This window comes from Oncorhynchus mykiss, chromosome 26 (genome assembly GCF_057628025.1).
Source record: "Oncorhynchus mykiss isolate SJ-2025 chromosome 26, ASM5762802v1, whole genome shotgun sequence".
Classification (NCBI taxonomy): Eukaryota; Metazoa; Chordata; class Actinopteri; order Salmoniformes; family Salmonidae; genus Oncorhynchus; species Oncorhynchus mykiss.
Window position 1 is genome coordinate 51,891,614 of NC_143047.1, and position 21,649 is coordinate 51,913,262.

General features: G+C 40.3%; 1 protein-coding gene across 6 annotated transcripts in view; it reads right to left on the minus strand.

Annotated features, from left to right (window-relative positions):
- The window catches only part of akap13a (A-kinase anchoring protein 13a), a 77,076-nt gene that overhangs the window by 16,762 nt on the left and 38,665 nt on the right, over positions 1-21,649 (minus strand). For 2 of the 6 annotated variants that reach the window (XM_090222045.1, XM_090222043.1), the window contains exons 18-22: positions 21,555-21,625; positions 20,219-20,263; positions 14,554-14,601; positions 13,630-14,088; positions 5,855-6,095 (exon numbers count right to left, since the gene is read on the minus strand). In XM_090222045.1, the coding sequence (XP_090078171.1) occupies positions 5,855-6,095; positions 13,630-14,088; positions 14,554-14,601; positions 20,219-20,263; positions 21,555-21,625 (864 nt within the window). Of the gene's footprint in view, positions 1-5,854; positions 6,096-13,629; positions 14,089-14,553; positions 14,605-20,218; positions 20,264-21,554; positions 21,626-21,649 lie in introns of all 6 variants that reach the window. The other 4 variants (XM_090222044.1, XM_090222042.1, XM_090222047.1 and 1 more) reach the window with 3 other exon arrangements.

Below are 21,649 nucleotides of genomic sequence, written 5' to 3' on the forward strand. Positions count from 1 at the left end.
GTCCTCCCTGTCTCAACACTGTAGTTATACCTGCTGACTGTCCTCCCTGTCTCAACACTGTAGTTATACCTGCTGACTGTCCTCCCTGTCTCAACACTGTAGTGTGGTTATACCTGCTGACTGTCCTCCCTGTCTCAACACTGTAGTTATACCTGCTGACTGTCCTCCCTGTCTCAACACTGTAGTTATACCTGCTGACTGTCCTCCCTGTCTCAACACTGTAGTTATACCTGCTGACTGTCCTCCCTGTCTCAACACTGTAGTTATACCTGCTGACTGTCCTCCCTGTCTCAACACTGTAGTTATACCTGCTGACTGTCCTCCCTGTCTCAACACTGTAGTGTAGTTATACCTGCTGACTGTCCTCCCTGTCTCAACACTGTAGTTATACCTGCTGACTGTCCTCCCTGTCTCAACACTGTAGTGTAGTTATACCTGCTGACTGTCCTCCCTGTCTCAACACTGTAGTTATACCTGCTGACTGTCCTCCCTGTCTCAACACTGTAGTTATACCTGCTGACTGTCCTCCCTGTCTCAACACTGTAGTTATACCTGCTGACTGTCCTCCCTGTCTCAACACTGTAGTGTAGTTATACCTGCTGACTGTCCTCCCTGTCTCAACACTGTAGTTATACCTGCTGACTGTCCTCCCTGTCTCAACACTGTAGTTATACCTGCTGACTGTCCTCCCTGTCTCAACAGTGTAGTTATACCTGCTGACTGTCCTCCCTGTCTCAACACTGTAGTGTAGTTATACCTGCTGACTGTCCTCCCTGTCTCAACAGTGTAGTGTAGTTATGCCTGCTGACTGTCCTCCCTGTCTCAACACTATAGTTATACCTGGTGACTTTCCTCCCTGTCTCAACACTGTAGTTATACCTGCTGACTGTCCTCCCTGTCTCAACACTGTAGTGTAGTTATACCTGCTGACTGTCCTCCCTGTCTCAACACTGTAGTTATACCTGCTGACTGTCCTCCCTGTCTCAACACTGTAGTTATACCTGCTGACTGTCCTCCCTGTCTCAACACTGTAGTGTAGTTATACCTGCTGACTGTCCTCCCTGTCTCAACACTGTAGTTATACCTGCTGACTGTCCTCCTTGTCTCAACAGTGTAGTGTGGTTATACCTGGTGACTGTCCTCCCTGTCTCAACACTGTAGTTATACCTGCTGACTGTCCTCCCTGTCTCAACACTGTAGTTATACCTGCTGACTGTCCTCCCTGTCTCAACACTGTAGTTATACCTGCTGACTGTCCTCCCTGTCTCAACACTGTAGTTATACCTGCTGACTGTCCTCCCTGTCTCAACACTGTAGTGTAGTTACCTGCTGACTGTCCTCCCTGTCCCAACACTGTAGTGTAGTTATACCTGCTGACTGTCCTCCCTGTCTCAACAGTGTAGTTATACCTGCTGACTGTCCTCCCTGTCTCAACACTGTAGTTATACCTGCTGACTGTCCTCCCTGTCTCAACACTGTAGTGTAGTTATACCTGCTGACTGTCCTCCCTGTCTCAACACTGTAGTGTAGTTATACCTGCTGACTGTCCTCCCTGTCTCAACACTGTAGTGTAGTTATACCTGCTGACTGTCCTCCCTGTCTCAACAGTGTAGTTATACCTGCTGACTGTCCTCCCTGTCCCAACACTGTAGTGTAGTTATACCTGCTGACTGTCCTCCCTGTCTCAACACTGTAGTGTAGTTATACCTGCTGACTGTCCTCCCTGTCTCAACAGTGTAGTTACCTGCTGACTGTCCTCCCTGTCCCAACACTGTAGTGTAGTTATACCTGCTGACTGTCCTCCCTGTCTCAACAGTGTAGTTATACCTGCTGACTGTCCTCCCTGTCTCAACACTGTAGTTATACCTGCTGACTGTCCTCCCTGTCTCAACACTGTAGTTATACCTGCTGACTGTCCTCCCTGTCTCAACACTGTAGTTATACCTGCTGACTGTCCTCCCTGTCTCAACAGTGTAGTTATACCTGCTGACTGTCCTCCCTGTCCCAACACTGTAGTGTAGTTATACCTGCTGACTGTCCTCCCTGTCTAAACACTGTAGTTATACCTGCTGACTGTCCTCCCTGTCTCAACAGTGTAGTTATACCTGCTGACTGTCCTCCCTGTCCCAACACTGTAGTGTAGTTATACCTGCTGACTGTCCTCCCTGTCTCAACACTGTAGTTATACCTGCTGACTGTCCTCCCTGTCTCAACACTGTAGTTATACCTGCTGACTGTCCTCCCTGTCCCAACACTGTAGTGTAGTTATACCTGCTGACTGTCCTCCCTGTCTCAACAGTGTAGTTATACCTGCTGACTGTCCTCCCTGTCTCAACACTGTAGTTATACCTGCTGACTGTCCTCCCTGTCTCAACACTGTAGTGTAGTTATACCTGCTGACTGTCCTCCCTGTCTCAACACTGTAGTTATACCTGCTGACTGTCCTCCCTGTCTCAACACTGTAGTTATACCTGCTGACTGTCCTCCCTGTCTCAACACTGTAGTTATACCTGCTGACTGTCCTCCCTGTCTCAACACTGTAGTGTAGTTATACCTGCTGACTGTCCTCCCTGTCCCAACACTGTAGTGTAGTTATACCTGCTGACTGTCCTCCCTGTCTCAACACTGTAGTTATACCTGGTGACTGTCCTCCCTGTCTCAACACTGTAGTTATACCTGCTGACTGTCCTCCCTGTCTCAACACTGTAGTGTAGTTACCTGCTGACTGTCCTCCCTGTCCCAACACTGTAGTGTAGTTATACCTGCTGACTGTCCTCCCTGTCTCAACAGTGTAGTTATACCTGCTGACTGTCCTCCCTGTCTCAACACTGTAGTTATACCTGCTGACTGTCCTCCCTGTCTCAACACTGTAGTTATACCTGCTGACTGTCCTCCCTGTCTCAACACTGTAGTTATACCTGCTGACTGTCCTCCCTGTCTCAACAGTGTAGTTATACCTGCTGACTGTCCTCCCTGTCTCAACACTGTAGTGTAGTTATACCTGCTGACTGTCCTCCCTGTCTCAACACTGTAGTGTAGTTATACCTGCTGACTGTCCTCCCTGTCTCAACACTGTAGTGTAGTTATACCTGCTGACTGTCCTCCCTGTCTCAACAGTGTAGTTATACCTGCTGACTGTCCTCCCTGTCCCAACACTGTAGTGTAGTTATACCTGCTGACTGTCCTCCCTGTCTCAACACTGTAGTGTAGTTATACCTGCTGACTGTCCTCCCTGTCTCAACAGTGTAGTTACCTGCTGACTGTCCTCCCTGTCCCAACACTGTAGTGTAGTTATACCTGCTGACTGTCCTCCCTGTCTCAACAGTGTAGTTATACCTGCTGACTGTCCTCCCTGTCTCAACACTGTAGTTATACCTGCTGACTGTCCTCCCTGTCTCAACACTGTAGTTATACCTGCTGACTGTCCTCCCTGTCTCAACACTGTAGTTATACCTGCTGACTGTCCTCCCTGTCTCAACAGTGTAGTTATACCTGCTGACTGTCCTCCCTGTCCCAACACTGTAGTGTAGTTATACCTGCTGACTGTCCTCCCTGTCTCAACACTGTAGTTATACCTGCTGACTGTCCTCCCTGTCTCAACAGTGTAGTTATACCTGCTGACTGTCCTCCCTGTCCCAACACTGTAGTGTAGTTATACCTGCTGACTGTCCTCCCTGTCTCAACACTGTAGTTATACCTGCTGACTGTCCTCCCTGTCTCAACACTGTAGTTATACCTGCTGACTGTCCTCCCTGTCCCAACACTGTAGTGTAGTTATACCTGCTGACTGTCCTCCCTGTCTCAACAGTGTAGTTATACCTGCTGACTGTCCTCCCTGTCTCAACACTGTAGTTATACCTGCTGACTGTCCTCCCTGTCTCAACACTGTAGTTATACCTGCTGACTGTCCTCCCTGTCTCAACACTGTAGTGTAGTTATACCTGCTGACTGTCCTCCCTGTCTCAACACTGTAGTTATACCTGCTGACTGTCCTCCTTGTCTCAACAGTGTAGTGTGGTTATACCTGGTGACTGTCCTCCCTGTCTCAACACTGTAGTTATACCTGGTGACTGTCCTCCCTGTCTCAACACTGTAGTTATACCTGCTGACTGTCCTCCCTGTCTCAACACTGTAGTTATACCTGCTGACTGTCCTCCCTGTCTCAACACTGTAGTTATACCTGCTGACTGTCCTCCCTGTCTCAACACTGTAGTTATACCTGCTGACTGTCCTCCCTGTCTCAACACTGTAGTTATACCTGCTGACTGTCCTCCCTGTCTCAACACTGTAGTGTAGTTATACCTGCTGACTGTCCTCCCTGTCTCAACAGTGTAGTTATACCTGCTGACTGTCCTCCCTGTCTCAACACTGTAGTTATACCTGCTGACTGTCCTCCCTGTCTCAACACTGTAGTGTAGTTATACCTGGTGACTGTCCTCCCTGTCTCAACACTGTAGTTATACCTGCTGACTGTCCTCCCTGTCTCAACACTGTAGTGTGGTTATACCTGCTGACTGTCCTCCCTGTCTCAACACTGTAGTTATACCTGCTGACTGTCCTCCCTGTCTCAACACTGTAGTGTAGTTATACCTGCTGACTGTCCTCCCTGTCTCAACACTGTAGTTATACCTGCTGACTGTCCTCCCTGTCTCAACACTGTAGTGTAGTTATACCTGCTGACTGTCCTCCCTGTCTCAACACTGTAGTTATACCTGCTGACTGTCCTCCCTGTCTCAACACTGTAGTTATACCTGCTGACTGTCCTCCCTGTCTCAACACTGTAGTGTGGTTATACCTGCTGACTGTCCTCCCTGTCTCAACACTGTAGTTATACCTGGTGACTGTCCTCCCTGTCTCAACACTGTAGTGTGGTTATACCTGCTGACTGTCCTCCCTGTCTCAACACTGTAGTTATACCTGCTGACTGTCCTCCCTGTCTCAACACTGTAGTTATACCTGGTGACTGTCCTCCCTGTCTCAACACTGTAGTGTAGTTATACCTGCTGACTGTCCTCCCTGTCTCAACACTGTAGTTATACCTGCTGACTGGCCTCCCTGTCTCAACACTGTAGTGTAGTTATACCTGCTGACTGTCCTCCCTGTCTCAACACTGTAGTGTAGTTATACCTGCTGACTGTCCTCCCTGTCTCAACACTGTAGTTATACCTGCTGACTGGCCTCCCTGTCTCAACACTGTAGTTATACCTGCTGACTGTCCTCCCTGTCTCAACACTGTAGTTATACCTGCTGACTGTCCTCCCTGTCTCAACACTGTAGTTATACCTGCTGACTGTCCTCCCTGTCTCAACACTGTAGTTATACCTGCTGACTGTCCTCCCTGTCTCAACACTGTAGTTATACCTGCTGACTGTCCTCCCTGTCTCAACACTGTAGTTATACCTGCTGACTGTCCTCCCTGTCTCAACACTGTAGTTATACCTGCTGACTGTCCTCCCTGTCTCAACACTGTAGTTATACCTGCTGACTGTCCTCCCTGTCTCAACACTGTAGTTATACCTGCTGACTGTCCTCCCTGTCTCAACACTGTAGTGTAGTTATACCTGCTAACTGTCCTCCCTGTCTCAACACTGTAGTGTAGTTATACCTGCTGACTGTCCTCCCTGTCTCAACACTGTAGTTATACCTGCTGACTGTCCTCCCTGTCTCAACACTGTAGTGTAGTTATACCTGCTGACTGTCCTCCCTGTCTCAACACTGTAGTGTAGTTATACCTGCTGACTGTCCTCCCTGTCTCAACACTGTAGTTATACCTGGTGACTGTCCTCCCTGTCTCAACACTGTAGTTATACCTGCTGACTGTCCTCCCTGTCTCAACACTGTAGTGTAGTTATACCTGATGACTGTCCTTGCAGCAGTCTGTTAGGTATCTGGTTCTGACTGTCTCCACTAGGGGCCTTTAGGGCTGGGGCCTCAGAGAACGGGTTTAGGCTCTTCCCTTTTGACGAGGTCAGGGATTCTTTCCTGGGAGAGGAGGAGAGCTCAGCCGGGTCCATTGGATCTTTGTCCAGCGAGGTAGAGGGGGGGAAATGGGGGGAGTCGTCTGAGGTAGAGGAGGGAGTTCTCTGTATCCACCTCTGTTGGAGATGACAGGAGGTGCGGTTATGAATGTGATATTACATTATATTAAACATTATAATGATGTTGTCTGAGTCGATACAGCCACCGGGTTTCTTCATGCATCATGCCGATAGAAACAGACATCTCCCTGGGAAGAGGAATGGCGGGGATGTATGCTTCATGATTAACGACTCATGGTGTAATCATAACAACATACAGGAACTCTATTAATTTTGTTCAACCGACCTAGAATTCCAAACAATCAAATGCCGACCACATTATCTCACAAGAGAATTCTCTTCGATCATAGTCCCAGCCGTGATATCACCCCCAAGCAGATACCTCGACGGCCCTCAAGGAAATTAGCTGGAAACTAAACTGAAAACCATATATCCTGAAGCTGCATTTATTGTAGCAGGAGATTTTAACAAAGCAAATTTGTGAACAAGGCTACCTAAATTATATCAGCATATTGAAGGTAGCACGAGGGCAATACACTGGACCACTGCTACACTTCCACAAGGCAAACAAGGCCCTCCCCCACCCTCCCTTCGGCAAATCCGACCACGAATTCACTCTTCAAAATTTTGGGGAGGCAGGTAGCCTAGTGGTTCGAGCATTGGGCCAGTAACCGAAAGGTTGCTAGATCACATCCCCGAGATGAAAAGGTAAAAATATGTCATTCTGCCCCTGAACAAGGCAGTTAACTGTTCCTAGGCCGTCATTGAAAATAAGTATTTGTTCTTCACTGACTTGCTTAGTTAAATAAAGGTTAAATAAAGAATATATATAATAATTAAACAAGCAAAATGTCGGTATAGGGACAAAATGGAGTCGCAACTCAACGGCTCAGACACGAGGTATAATAGTATAGATAATATAGATATTATAGTATAGATAATAAATTATAAATATGATACATATTTGAGTACAGGTGTTGTAGTATATTATAAATATGATTTTTATAGTATAGACATAATATACATAGTATAGTAGAGATAATATATTATAAATATGATAGATATTATAGTATAGATATAATAGTAAAGATATTATAGTATAGAAATAATATAGATATTGTAGTATAGATAGACAGTATAGAACAGATAATATATTATAAATATGATATACAGTATAGTATAGATAATATATAATAAATATGATACATATTATAGTACAGAAATAATATAGATAGGATAGTATAGATAGTATATTATTGTCACGCCCTGGTCTTTATATTTTGTGTTTTCTTTATTATTTTGGTCAGGCCAGGGTGTGACATGGGTTTATTTATGTGGTGTGTTTTGTCTTAGGGTTTTCGTAGGTATTGGGATTGTGGTTTAGTGGGGTTCTCTAGCAAAGTCTATGGCTGTCTGAATTGGTTCTCAATCAGAGGCAGGTGATTATCGTTGTCTCTGATTGGGAACCATATTTAGGCAGCCATATTCTTTGAGTGTTTCGTGGGTGATTGTTCCTGTCTCTGTGTTTGTTGTCACCAGATAGGCTGTTTAGGTAAACATGTTTCAAGAATACCACGCTGCATTTTGGTCCGACTCTCCTTCACCCGAAGAAAACCGTAACAGAATCACCCACCACAACAGGACCAAGCGGCGTGGTGACAGGCAGCGGCAGCAGGAGAAACAAAGTTTGGAATATACGACTTGGGAGGAAATAGACAGGTGGACGGTCGACCCAGGGAGAGTGCCGGAGCCCGCCTGGGATTCGCTGGAGCAGTGCGAAGAGGGTTATAGGAGAATGGAGTTGAAGAGACAAGCACGGCGGCGCGGAAGGAAGCCCGAGAGTCAGCCCCAAAAATGTATTGGGGGGGGGGGGGGGGCTCAGGGAGAGATAGGCTGTAGAGGTTTTCACGTTACGTTTGTTGTTTTTGTATTGTTTTTCGTTCGTTTTTTCTTCGTCATTAAACATGTTTTAAAATTACCACGCTGCATTTTGGTCCGACTCTCCTTCACCACAAGAAAACCGTAACAATTATAAATATGATAGATATTATGCTGTAGTATATAAATAATATAGATATTGTAGTATAGATATAATACAGTCAGTATAGTATATATAAAATATTTTAAATATGATAGATATTATAGCATGGATATTATAGTATAGAACAGATAGTATATTATAAATATGATTGATATTATAGTACAGATATAATATAGACAGTATAGATACTATATTATAGTGTATATATATATACACACATATATATAATATAGATAGTATATGATAGATAATATGGTACAAATATTATAGTAGAGTAAAGTTGATATATATAAAATAGTATAGATATTGTAGTATAGATAATATATTGTCAATATGATAGTATAGATAGTGTAGTATAGATAATATATTGTCAATGTGATAGATATGATAGTATAGATATAGTATAGATAATATACTATAAATATGACAGATATTATAGCATGGAGATTGTAGTATAGATATAACATAGATAGTATAAATGTAGTGTAAATGATATATTATAAATATGATAGAAATTATAGTGTACAGATAATATATAATAAATATGATAAATATTATAGTATAGATATAGACAGTGTCATGACTGTCCTGCTCGGCTCAGGTTACCGGGGTCCACAATCCTACAGAGAGATCTCTCACCCCCACCAGGGGAGAAGAGATGTGAAGATGGTTTATGACACCTCACTCCCATTGTAAATCTAAGGCAGCAGACACAATTCCTTTGTCCTCTCACTACTGAGAACATTTTCATGCAATAAATGGACTTTGTGAAAATGGGTTTGGTCAGCCACAATGGTGGCAATGACAAAAGTTGGAATTTGAAAATGCATGTCATTTTTGTTTTGTTGTTAAAAGTTAAAGGACGACTTTATAACCAAAACAGTGTAACTTGAAGAGTTGTTCTTGTATGTTTATACATTTTACGTTGGGTGGAAAATGTCCAAATGAAAGAGAATGTTTTTGTAAAGATGAAATGTGAAGTTAATTGTCTAAATTGGATCTGAGTAAAATCCAGACCTTGCCTCGTAACTTGGCCCAGAGAATTGCCCTAAAAGGCGGTTACGCCCACTTCTGACCCGAGGGTATAAGACCTGTGAGGTAAGAATGAACATGTTAGACTAAGTGACCCGAGCTGCAGCCAATGTCTGAGTAGTCAACGAACCCAAAACGCAACACGAGGTTGAAGACAAAGGAACCCTCTTCTATCAATGCTACGGATGAGTAGTCAACGAACCCAAAACGCAACACAAGGTTGAAGACAAAGGAACCCTCTTCTATCCATGCTACGGATGAGTAGTCAACGAACCCAAAACGCAACACGAGGTTGAAGACAAAGGAACCCTCTTCTATCCATGCTACGGATGAGTAGTCAACGAACCCAAAACGCAACACGAGGTTGAAGACAAAGGAACCCTCTTCTATTCATGCTACGGATGAGTAGTCAACGAACCCAAAACGCAACACGAGGTTGAAGACAAAGGAACCCTCTTCTATCCATGCTACGGATGAGTAGTCAACGAACCCAAAACGCAACACGAGGTTGAAGACAAAGGAACCCTCTTCTATCCATGCTACGGATGAGTAGTCAACGAACCCAAAACGCAACACGAGGTTGAAGACAAAGGAACCCTCTTCTATCCATGCTACGGATGAGTAGTCAACGAACCCAAAACGCAACACGAGGTTGAAGACAAAGGAACCCTCTTCTATCCATGCTACGGATGAGTAGTCAACGAACCCAAAACGCAACACGAGGTTGAAGACAAAGGAACCCTCTTCTATCCATGCTACGGATGAGTAGCTGCATCCAAGAATTCAGAACCGACCACTCAGCCTCCACTCTCCATCGAATCCTGTATCTACACTGCTTTCATTCCTACGCTGTGAGCCCTGAGCTACATGGCTGGCTGTCCTCGGAAGACCCCTTTCAGAACAAGGGCGAGGAAACAGAACACTATTACAAAGGACACTGACATCGTCAGGACAACTAGAGAGTTTCACCAGAGAAGTGAGACATCCGAGAAGCCGAAACGGCCCACCGGAGACTCCCATCGGTGACCTTCAACACGTAATTACGTATTTATACTCTGACCCATAAGAGCGCCAGTTCGGGGCAAGGTTAGTGTTAAAATAAGCATAGCTGACTAATGCAAATGTATATTTCTCTCATGTATTTTCTCTTTCTCTTTTAAATCCCCATTTTGGGCGACACGCGTCATAGTGTGTTGGTCCATTGTACTAAGTTTTAATCAATAGCCTCGAATGTGTTTTTGTGTATGTATCTTTTCTTATCATTTTAGCTTGTTAGTCATTTAAAAAATCAACTAAATTGGTGTGGTACGAACTCATTGGTGGGACTCGGGTTTGTGCAGATTCACGGATTATGCGACGTTCAGAACGAGACTGTAGAGGAAATTGATTAATTAGCGACTGTGGTAAAATCGATATTCTGATATACTTTGAGTTAATTTGGGAAAGAGAAACTCAATAAAAACCATTTTTCCCATGGTGCCCCAGGTTAATGAGTTAATAATTCCCTGTTTCATTTAATCACGCAATTATAAACCGTTAATCATTCGATGAGCAGCAGTCGCACATTAACCGATACGTCTTGACAATAGTATATATAGTATAGATAATACATTATAAATATGATAGATATTGATAGTGTAGATATGATAGATGATATTGTAGTGTAGATATTATATAATATATATAATATAGATAGTTATAATACATTATCTGTACTATACTATGATAGATATTATAGTATAGATATAGCATAGATATAATATAGATAGTATAGTATAGATAATATATTATTAATATGATAAATATTATAGTAGATAGTGTAGAGTAAAGTTGATAGATATATTATCTATACTATCTATACTATTATTTTATAAGTATGATAGATTTTATAGTACAGATATTATAGCATAGATATAATATAAATAGTATAGATAATATATTATAAATATGATAGATATTATAGTATAGATATACTATGCATAATATATTATAGATATTATATTAACGATAGACATTATAGTATAGATATAATATAGATAGTACAGTACAGATAATATATTATAAATATGATAGATATTATAGATTTAATATAGATAGTATATTATAAATTTGATAGATATTATAGTATAGATATAATATAGATAGTACAGTACAGATAATATATTATAAATATGATAGATATTATAGATTTAATATAGATAATATATTATAAATTTGATAGATATTATAGTATAGATAATATAGATTTAATATAGATAATATATTATAAATAGGATAGATATTATAGTACAGATAGTATAGTTTAGATATAATATAGTTAGTATATTATTATTATGATAGATATTATAGTACAGATATTATAGCACAGATATAATATAAATAGTATAGATAATATATTATAAATATGATAGATATTATAGTATAGATATAATATGCATAGTATATTATAGATGTATTATAATAACGTTAGATATTATAGTATAGATATAATATAGATAGTGTAGTACAGATAATAAATTATAAATATGATAGTATAGATTTAATATAGATAATATATTATAAATATGATAGATATTATAGTATAGATAATATAGATTTAATATAGATAATATATTATAAATATGATAGATATTATAGTACAGATAGTATAGTTTAGATATAATATAGTTAGTATATTATTAATATGATAGATATTATAGTACAGATATTATAGCACAGATATAATATAAATAGTATAGATAATATAGATTTAATATAGATACTATATTATTAATATGATAGATATTATAGTACAGATATTATAGTTTAGATATAATATAGTTAGTATATTATTAATATGATAGATATTATAGTACAGATATTATAGCACAGATATAATATAAATAGTATAGATAATATAGATTTAATATAGATACTATATTATTAATATGATAGATATTATAGTACAGATATTATAGCATAGATATAATATAAATAGTATAGATAATATAGATTTAATATAGATCATATATTATTAATATGATAGATATTATAGTACAGATAGTATAGTTTATATATAATATAGTTAGTATATTATTAATATGATAGATATTATAGTACAGATATTATAGCATAGATATAATATAAATAGTATAGATAATATAGATTTAATATAGATACTATATTATTAATATGATAGATATTATAGTACAGATATTATAGCATAGATATGATATAAATAGTATAGATAATATAGATTTAATATAGATAATATATTATAAATATGATAGATATTATAGTACAGATATTATAGCATAGATATGATATAAATAGTATAGATAATATAGATTTAATATAGATAATATATTATTAATATGATAGATATTATAGTACAGATATTATAGTTTAGATATACTATAGTTAGTATATTATTAATATGATAGATATTATAGTACAGATATTATAGCATAGATATAATATAAATAGTATAGATAATATAGATTTAATATAGTTAGTATATTATTAATATGATAGATATTATAGTACAGATATTATAGCATAGATATAATATAAATAGTATAGATAATATAGATTTAATATAGATCATATATTATTAATATGATAGATATTATAGTACAGATAGTATAGTTTATATATAACATAGTTAGTATATTATTAATATGATAGATATTATAGTACAGATATTATAGCATAGATATAATATAAATAGTATAGATAATATAGATTTAATATAGATACTATATTATTAATATGATAGATATTATAGTACAGATATTATAGCATAGATATAATATAAATAGTATAGATAATATAGATTTAATATAGATAATATATTATTAATAGTACAGATATTATATAAATAGTATAGATAATATATCATAAGTATGATAGATATTATAGTATAGATATTATAGCATAGATATAATATAAATAGTATAGATAATATATTATAAATATGATAGATATTATAGTTTAGATATAATATGCATATAGATGTATTATAATAACGATAGATATTATAGTATAGATATAATATAGATAGTATAGTACAGATAATATATTATAAATATGATAGATATTATAGTGTAGATATAATATAAATCGTATAGATAATATATTATAAATATGATAGATATTATAGTATAGATATAATATAGATAGTATAGTACAGATAATATTTTATAAATATGACAGATATTAGAGTATAGATAATATAGATTTAATATAGATAATATTTTATAAATATGACAGATATTAGAGTATAGATATTATAGATTTAATATAGATAATATTTTATAAATATGACATATATTGGAGTATAGATATAATATAGATAGTGTAGTACAGATAATATTTGATAAATATGACAGATATTAGAGTATAGATATTATATGGATATTATTGTATGAATAGTATAGTTAGATACAATATTCTGAATATGATACGATATTATAGTATATCTATTTTAATATAAATAGATAGTTTAGAAAAATGATCATAGATATTATAGCATCTTACCTTAGCCATTCTCATGTGTTCCACCCTCTCCATTTCTCTGTGTATGTTTTCTCTGTCTCGATCTAGTTTCCCCTGAGCGTCTCTCAGTCTCTCTAGATCTATCAGATAGTCCTTCTTCTTCCTTTGTAGCTCCGCCCTCTCCGTAACTAGCTCCCTGCTCCTCCTCCCCGTCTCCTCTTCCTGTACCAGGAGCTGCACCTCCCTGTCTGTCAGCTGCTGCTCCCGCACCTCCCACTCCCTCTCCCTCCTCCTCTTCTCCCGGTCGTGTGTGGCCTGCTGGCGCTGCAGCGCGGCCGTCTCCTGCCTGTGTTTCTCCAGGCTGCGCTGTTTCTCCTGCTCGATCAGGGAGTTGTGGCGGGAGGAGGGACGGGAGGAGAAGAAGGAGGTGAGGCGTTCGGGGCGGTTGGTGAGAGCCTGGCGCTGATCCTCAATGAAGCTGTCCTGCTGGACTACCACTGCCTGCAGGGACAAAGAGACAGATATACCACTGTCTGTGGGGACACAGAGACACATATACCATTGTCTGTGGGGACACAGAGACACATACCACTGTCTGTGTGGACACAGAGACACATATACCACTATCTGTGGGGACACAGAGACACATATACCACTGTCTGTGGGGACACAGAGACACATATACCACTGTCTGCGGGGACACAGAGACACATATATACCACTGTCTGTGGGGACACAGATATACCACTGTCTGTGGGGACACAGATATACCACTGTCTGTGGGGACACAGATATACCACTGTCTGTGGGGACACAGATATACCACTGTCTGTGGGGACACAGTGACCGATACACTGCACAAAAACAAAGTCAGAGTGAAGTGGAGGAGTCATTCAGCTTCTTCTGGTTAAGTACAATACAGCTGGTCCCAAGTCATCAGGAGAAAGGACAGGTGAGGACACTGACCTGCAGGGTGCTGAGCAGGTCATGGATGTGGCTCACACTGTGGAGGACCTGCTAGAAGACAACAGAGATGGATAGCACTATAAAGGGTTGGAGGACCTGCTAGAAGACAACAGAGATAGATAGCACAATGAAGGGTTGGAGGACCTGCTAGAAGATAACAGAGATGGATCACACTATAAAGGGTTGGAGGACCTGCTAGAAGACAACAGAGATAGATAGCACAATGAAGGGTTGGAGGACCTGCTAGAAGACAACAGAGATAGATAGCACAATGAAGGGTTGGAGGACCTGCTAGAAGATAACAGAGATGGATCACACTATGAAGGGTTGGAGGACCTGCTAGAAGACAACAGAGATAGATAGCACTATGAAGGGTTGGAGGACCTGCTAGAAGACAACAGAGATAGATAGCACAATGAAGGGTTGGAGGACCTGCTAGAAGACAACAGAGATAGATAGCACAATGAAGGGTTGGAGGACCTGCTAGAAGACAACAGAGATAGATAGCACAATGAAGGGTTGGAGGACCTGCTAGAAGACAACAGAGATGGATCACACTATGAAGGGTTGGAGGACCTGCTAGAAGATAACAGAGATAGATAGCACAATGAAGGGTTGGAGGACCTGCTTTTGTTCTGGGTCTGGGGTGTATATTTATATTCTGGGGTCTGGGGTGTATATTTATATTCTGGGTCTGGGGTGTATATTTATATTCTGGGTCTGGGGTGTATATTTATATTCTGGGTTCAGGGTGTATATTTATATTCTGGGTTCAGGGGTGTATATTTATATTCTGGGTCTGGGGTGTATATTTATGTTCTGGGTCTGGGGTGTATATTTATGTTCTGGGGTCTGGGATGTATATTTATGTTCTGGGTCTGGGGTGTATATTTATGTCCTGGGGTCTGGGGTGTATATTTATGTCCTGGGGTCTGGGGTGTATATTTATGTTCTGGGTCTAGGGTGTATATTTTGTCCTGGGGTCTGGGGTGTATATTTATGTTCTGGGTCTGGGGTGTATATTTATGTTCTGGGTCTGGGGTGTATATTTATGTTATGGGGTCTGGGGTGTATATTTATGTTCTGGGGTCTGGGGTGTATATTTATGTTCTGGGGTCTGGGGTGTATATTTATGTTCAGGATCTGGGGTGTATATTTATGTTCTGGGTCTGGGGTGTATATTTATGTTCTGGGTCTGGGGTGTATATTTATGTACTGGGGTCTGGGGTGTATATTTATGTTCTGGGTCTGGGGTGTATATTTATGGTCTGTGGTGTATATTTATGTTCTGGTGTAAATATTTATGTTCTGGGTCTGGGGTGTATATTTATGTCCTGGGATGTATATTTATGTTCTGGGGTCTGGGGTGTATATTTCTGTTCTGGGTCTGGGGTGTGTATTTTTGTCCTGGGGTCTGGGGTGTATATTTATGTTCTAGGTCTGGGGTGAATATTTATGTTCTGGTTCTAGGGTGTATATTTATGTTCTGGGTCTGGGGTGAATTTTTATGTTCTGTGGTGTATATTTTTGTTCTGAGTATAGGGTGTATATTTATGGTCTGGGTCTGGGGTGAATATTTATGTTCTCTGGTGTATATTTTTGTTCTGGGACTAGGGTGTATATTTATGGTCTGGGTCTGGGGTCTGGGATGAATATTTGTTCTTGGGTCTGGGTTGTATATTTATGTTCTGGGTCTGGGGTGTATATTCTTGTTCTGGGACTAGGGTGTATATTTTTGTTCAGGGACTAGGGTGTATATTTATGGTCTGGGTATGGGGTCTGGGATGAATATTTATGTTCTTGGGTCTGGGTTGTATATTTATGTTTTGGGTCTGGGGTGTATATTTATGTCCTGGGGTGTATATTTATGTTCTGGGGTCTGGGGTGTATATTTATGTTCTGGGGTCTGGGGTGTATATTTATGTTCTGGGGTCTGGGGTGTATATTTATGTTCTGGGTCTGGGGTGTATATTTATGTTCTGGGGTCTGGGGTGTATATTTATGTTCTGGGGTCTGGGGTGTATATTTATGTTCTGGGTCTGGGGTGTATATTTATGTACTGGGGTCTGGGGTGTATATTTATGTTCTGGGTCTGGGGTGTATATTTATGGTCTGTGGTGTATATTTATGTTCTGGTGTAAATATTTATGTTCTGGGTCTGGGGTGTATATTTATGTCCTGGGATGTATATTTATGTTCTGGGGTCTGGGGTGTATATTTCTGTTCTGGGTCTGGGGTGTATATTTATGTTCTGGGTCTAGGGTGTACATTTATGTTCTGGGGTCTGGGGTGTATATTTATGTTCTGGGTCTGGGGTAAATATTTATGTTCTGGGTCTGGGGTGTATATTTATGTTCTGGGGTAAATATTTATGTTCTGGGTCTGGGGTGTATATTTATGTCCTGGGATGTATATTTATGTTCTGGGGTCTGGGGTGTATATTTATGTTCTGGGGTCTGGGGTGTATATTTATGTTCTGGGGTGTATATTTATGTTCTGGGTCTGGGGTGTATATTTATGTCCTGGGATGTATATTTATGTTCTGATGTCTGGGGTGTATATTTATGTTCTGGGTCTAGGGTGTACATTTATGTTCTGGGGTCTGGGGTGTATATTTATGTTCTGGGTCTGGGGTAAATATTTATGTTCTGGGTCTGGGGTGTATATTTATGTCCTGGGATGTATATTTATGTTCTGGGGTTTGGGGTGTATATTTATGTTCTGGGATGTATATTTATATTCTGGGGTCTGGGGTGTATATTTCTGTTCTGGGTCTGGGGTGTATATTTATGTTCTGGGTCTGGGCTGTATATTTATGTTCTGGGTCTAGGGTGTACATTTATGTTCTGGGGTCTGGGGTGTATATTTATGTTCTGGGTCTGGGGTAAATATTTATGTTCTGGGTCTGGGGTGTATATTTATGTTCTGGGGTAAATATTTATGTTCTGGGTCTGGGGTGTATATTTATGTCCTGGGATGTATATTTATGTTCTGGGGTCTGGGGTGTATATTTATGTTCTGGGGTCTAGGGTGTATATTTATGTTCTGGGGTCTGGGGTGTATATTTATGTTCTGGGTCTGGTTGTGTATGTTTATGGTCTGGGGTGTATATTTATGTTCTGGGTCTGGGGTGTATATTTATGTTCTGGGGTGTATATTTATGTTCTGGGTCTGGGGTGTATATTTATGTCCTGGGATGTATATTTATGTTCTGATGTCTGGGGTGTATATTTATGGTCTGGGGTCTAGGGTGTATATTTATGGTCTGGGGTCTGGGGTGTATATTTATGTTCTGGATATGGGGTGTATTTTTATGTTCTGAGTCTGGGGTGTATATTTATGTTCTGGGTCTGGTGTGTATATTTATGTTCTGGATCTGGGGTGTATTTTTATGTTCTGAGTCTGGGGTGTATATTTTTGTTCTGGGGTCTGGGGTGTATATTTATGGTCTGGGGTCTGGGGTGTATATTTATGGTCTGGGGTCTGGGGTGTATATTTATGTTCTGCGTCTCGGGTGTATATTTATGTTCTGGGTCTGGGGTGTATATTTATGTTCTGGGTCTGGGGTGTATATTTATGTTCTGGGATCTGGGGTGTATATTTATGTTCTGCGTCTGGGGTGTATATTTATGTTCTGCGTCTGGGGTGTATATTTATGTTCTGGGTCTGGGGTGTATATTTATGTTCTGGGTCTAGGGTGTATATTTATGTTCTGGGTCTGGGTGTATATTTATGTTCTGAGTCTGGGGTGTATATTTATTTTCTGGATCTGGGGTGTATATTTATGTTCTGGGTCTGGGGTGTATATTTCTGTTCTGGGGTGTATATTTATGTTCTGGGTCTGGGGTGTATATTTATGGTCTGGGGTCTGGGGTGTATATTTATGGTCTGGGGTGTGGGGTGTATATTTATGTTCTGGATCTGGGGTGTATTTTTATGTTCTGAGTCTGGGGTGTATATTTATGTTCTGGGTCTGGAGTGTATATTTATGTTCTGGGGTCTGGGGTGTATATTTATGTTCTGGATCTGGGGTGTATTTTTATGTTCTGAGTCTGGAGTGTATATTTATGTTCTGGGGTCTGGGGTGTATATTTATGTTCTGCGTCTGGGGTGTATATTTATGTTCTGGGTCTGGGGTGTATATTTATGTTCTGGGTCTAGGGTGTATATTTATGTTCTGGGTCTAGGGTGTATATTTATGTTCTGGGTCTAGGGTATATATTTATATTCTGGGTCTGGGTGTATATTTCTGTTCTGGGGTGTATATTTATGTTCTGGGTCTGGGGTGTATATTTATGTTCTGGGGTCTGGGGTGTATATTTATGTCCTGGATCTGGGGTGTATATTTATGTTCTGGGGTCTGGGGTGTATATTTATGTTCTGGGGTCCGGGGTGTATATTTATATTCTGGGTCTGGGGTGTATATTTATGGTCCTGGGTGTATATTTATGTTCTGGGGACCAGGGTGTATATTTATGTCCTTGATCTGGGGTGTATATTTATATTCTGGGTCTGGGGTGTATATTTATGTTCTGGGTCTGGGGTGTATATTTATATTCTGGGTCTGGGGTGTATATTTATGTTCTGGGGTCTGGAGTGTATATTTATGTTCTGTGGTGCATATTTATGTTCTGGGTCTGGGGTGTATATTTATGTCCTGGGGTCTAGAGTGTATATTTATGTCCTGGGGTCTGGGGTGTATATTTATGTCCTGGGGTCTGTGGTTTATATTTATGTCCTGGGGTCTAGAGTGTATATTTATGTTCTGGGTCTGGGGTGTATATTTATGTTCTGGGTCTGGGGTGTATATTTATGTTCTGGGTCTGGGGTGTATATTTATGTTCTGGGGTCTGGGGTGTATATTTATGTTCTGGGTCTGGGGTGTATATTTATGTTCTGGGGTCTGGGGTGTATATTTATGTTCTGGGTCTGGGGTGTATATTTATGTTCTGGGTCTGGGGTGTATATTTATGTTCTGGGTCTAGGGTGTATATTTATGTTCTGGGGTCTGGGGTGTATATTTATGTTCTGGGTCTGGGGTGTATATTTATGTTCTGGGTCTGGGGTGTATATTTATGTTCTGGGGTCTGGGGTGTATATTTATGTTCTGGGTCTAGGGTGTATATTTATGTTCTGGGGTCTAGGGTGTATATTTATGTTCTGGGGTCTGGGGTGTATATTTATGTTCTGGGTCTGGGGTGTATATTTATATTCTGGGACTGGGGTGTATATTTATGTTCTGGGTCTGGGGTGTATATTTATGTCCTGGGGTCTGGGGTGTATATTTATGTTCTGGGGTCTGGGGTGTATATTTATGTTCTGGGTCTGGGGTGTATATTTATGTTCTGGGGTCTGGGGTGTATATTTATGTTCTGGGGTCTAGGGTGTATTTTTATGTTCTGGGGTCTGGGGTGTATATTTATGTTCTGGGTCTGGGGTGTATATTTATGTTCTGGGGTCTGGGGTGTATATTTATGTTCTGGGGTCTAGGGTGTATATTTATGTTCTGGGGTCTGGGGTGTATATTTATGTTCTGGGGTCTAGGGTGTATATTTATGTTCTGGGGTCTGGGGTGTATATTTATGTTCTGGGTCTGGGGTGTATATTTATATTCTGGGTCTGGGGTGTATGTTTATGTGGTAGTCTGGTCAGATATCTGTCTTACCTCAGTGTTCCTCTTCAGTAACAGCATCATGGTCGCATTCTCCCCCTGACAACACAAAACTCCAGCATTACTGAACACAGGAGAGGAATGTGTGTGTGTGTGTCTGTGTCTGTGTGGTGTGTGGTGTGTGGTGTGTGGTGTGTGTGTGTGTGTGTCTGTGTGGTGTGTGGTGTGTGGTGTGTGTGTGTGTGTGTGTGTGTGTGTGTGTGTGTGTGTGTGTGAGTGTGTGTGTGTGTGTGTGTGTGTGTGTGTGTGTGTGTGTGTGTGTTGGAGCTATCACCATGTGCTGGGAAGCCACCACTGTAGTCATTGTATTAGGTCCATTATTACACAACTAGTGTCCTGTGTTATTAAGTGTTCAGTATTAGAGATGGGCTTGGCAGGAAGAGTCCCACGGCTAATTCATAGCAGTATTAGAGATGGGCTTGGCAGGAAGAGTCCCACGGCTAATTCATAGCAGTATTAGAGATGGGCTTGGCAGGAAGAGTCCCACGGCTAATTCATAGCAGAGGCAGATTATTGCATCCTAATGACTCTGTTCATGTTCAATACTTTAATGATGTAATGAGTTTGATGTACTGAACTGTAACGACTCGACCACTTCCTGGTCAGACACATGGCCTCAGAGCCTCAAAACAAACAAACACACATCCTACCGGCGAACCCGTTTGGTTTACATATAGAACCCTTTCCACAGAAGGTTCTACCTGGAACCCAAAATGGTTATCCTTTGGGGACAGCTGAAGAACTCTTTTGGAAATATTTAGCTGGTATACTGTCAGATATAGCTTGGTGCATTGAGGACCACCAGCTGGTATACAGTCAGATATTGCTTGGTGTATTGAGGACCACCAGCTGGTATACAGTCAGATATAGCTTGGTGTATTGAGGACCACCAGCTGGTATACAGTCAGATATAGCTTGGTGTATTGTGGACCACCAGCTGGTATACTGTCAGATATAGCTTGGTGCATTGTGGACCACCAGCTGGTATACTGTCAGATATAGCTTGGTGTATTGAGGACCACCAGCTGGTATACTGTCAGATATAGCTTGGTGGATTGTGGACCACCAGCTGGTATACAGTCAGATATAGCTTGGTGGATTGTGGACCACCAGCTGGTATACAGTCAGATATAGCTTGGTGTATTGTGGACCACCAGCTGGTATACTGTCAGATATAGCTTGGTGTATTGTGGACCACCAGCTGGTATACTGTCAGATATAGCTTGGTGTATTGAGGACCACCAGCTGGTATACAGTCAGATATAGCTTGGTGTATTGTGGACCACCAGCTGGTTTACTGTCAGATATAGCTTGGTGGATTGTAGGTAACCTTCTTCAGTACACCGTCTGACTCTGTCCTGCGAAGGTCTGCTCTGTCCTCTCCCTCTTCTTTGTCCCCATCTATACAATACAAGACACTCATCA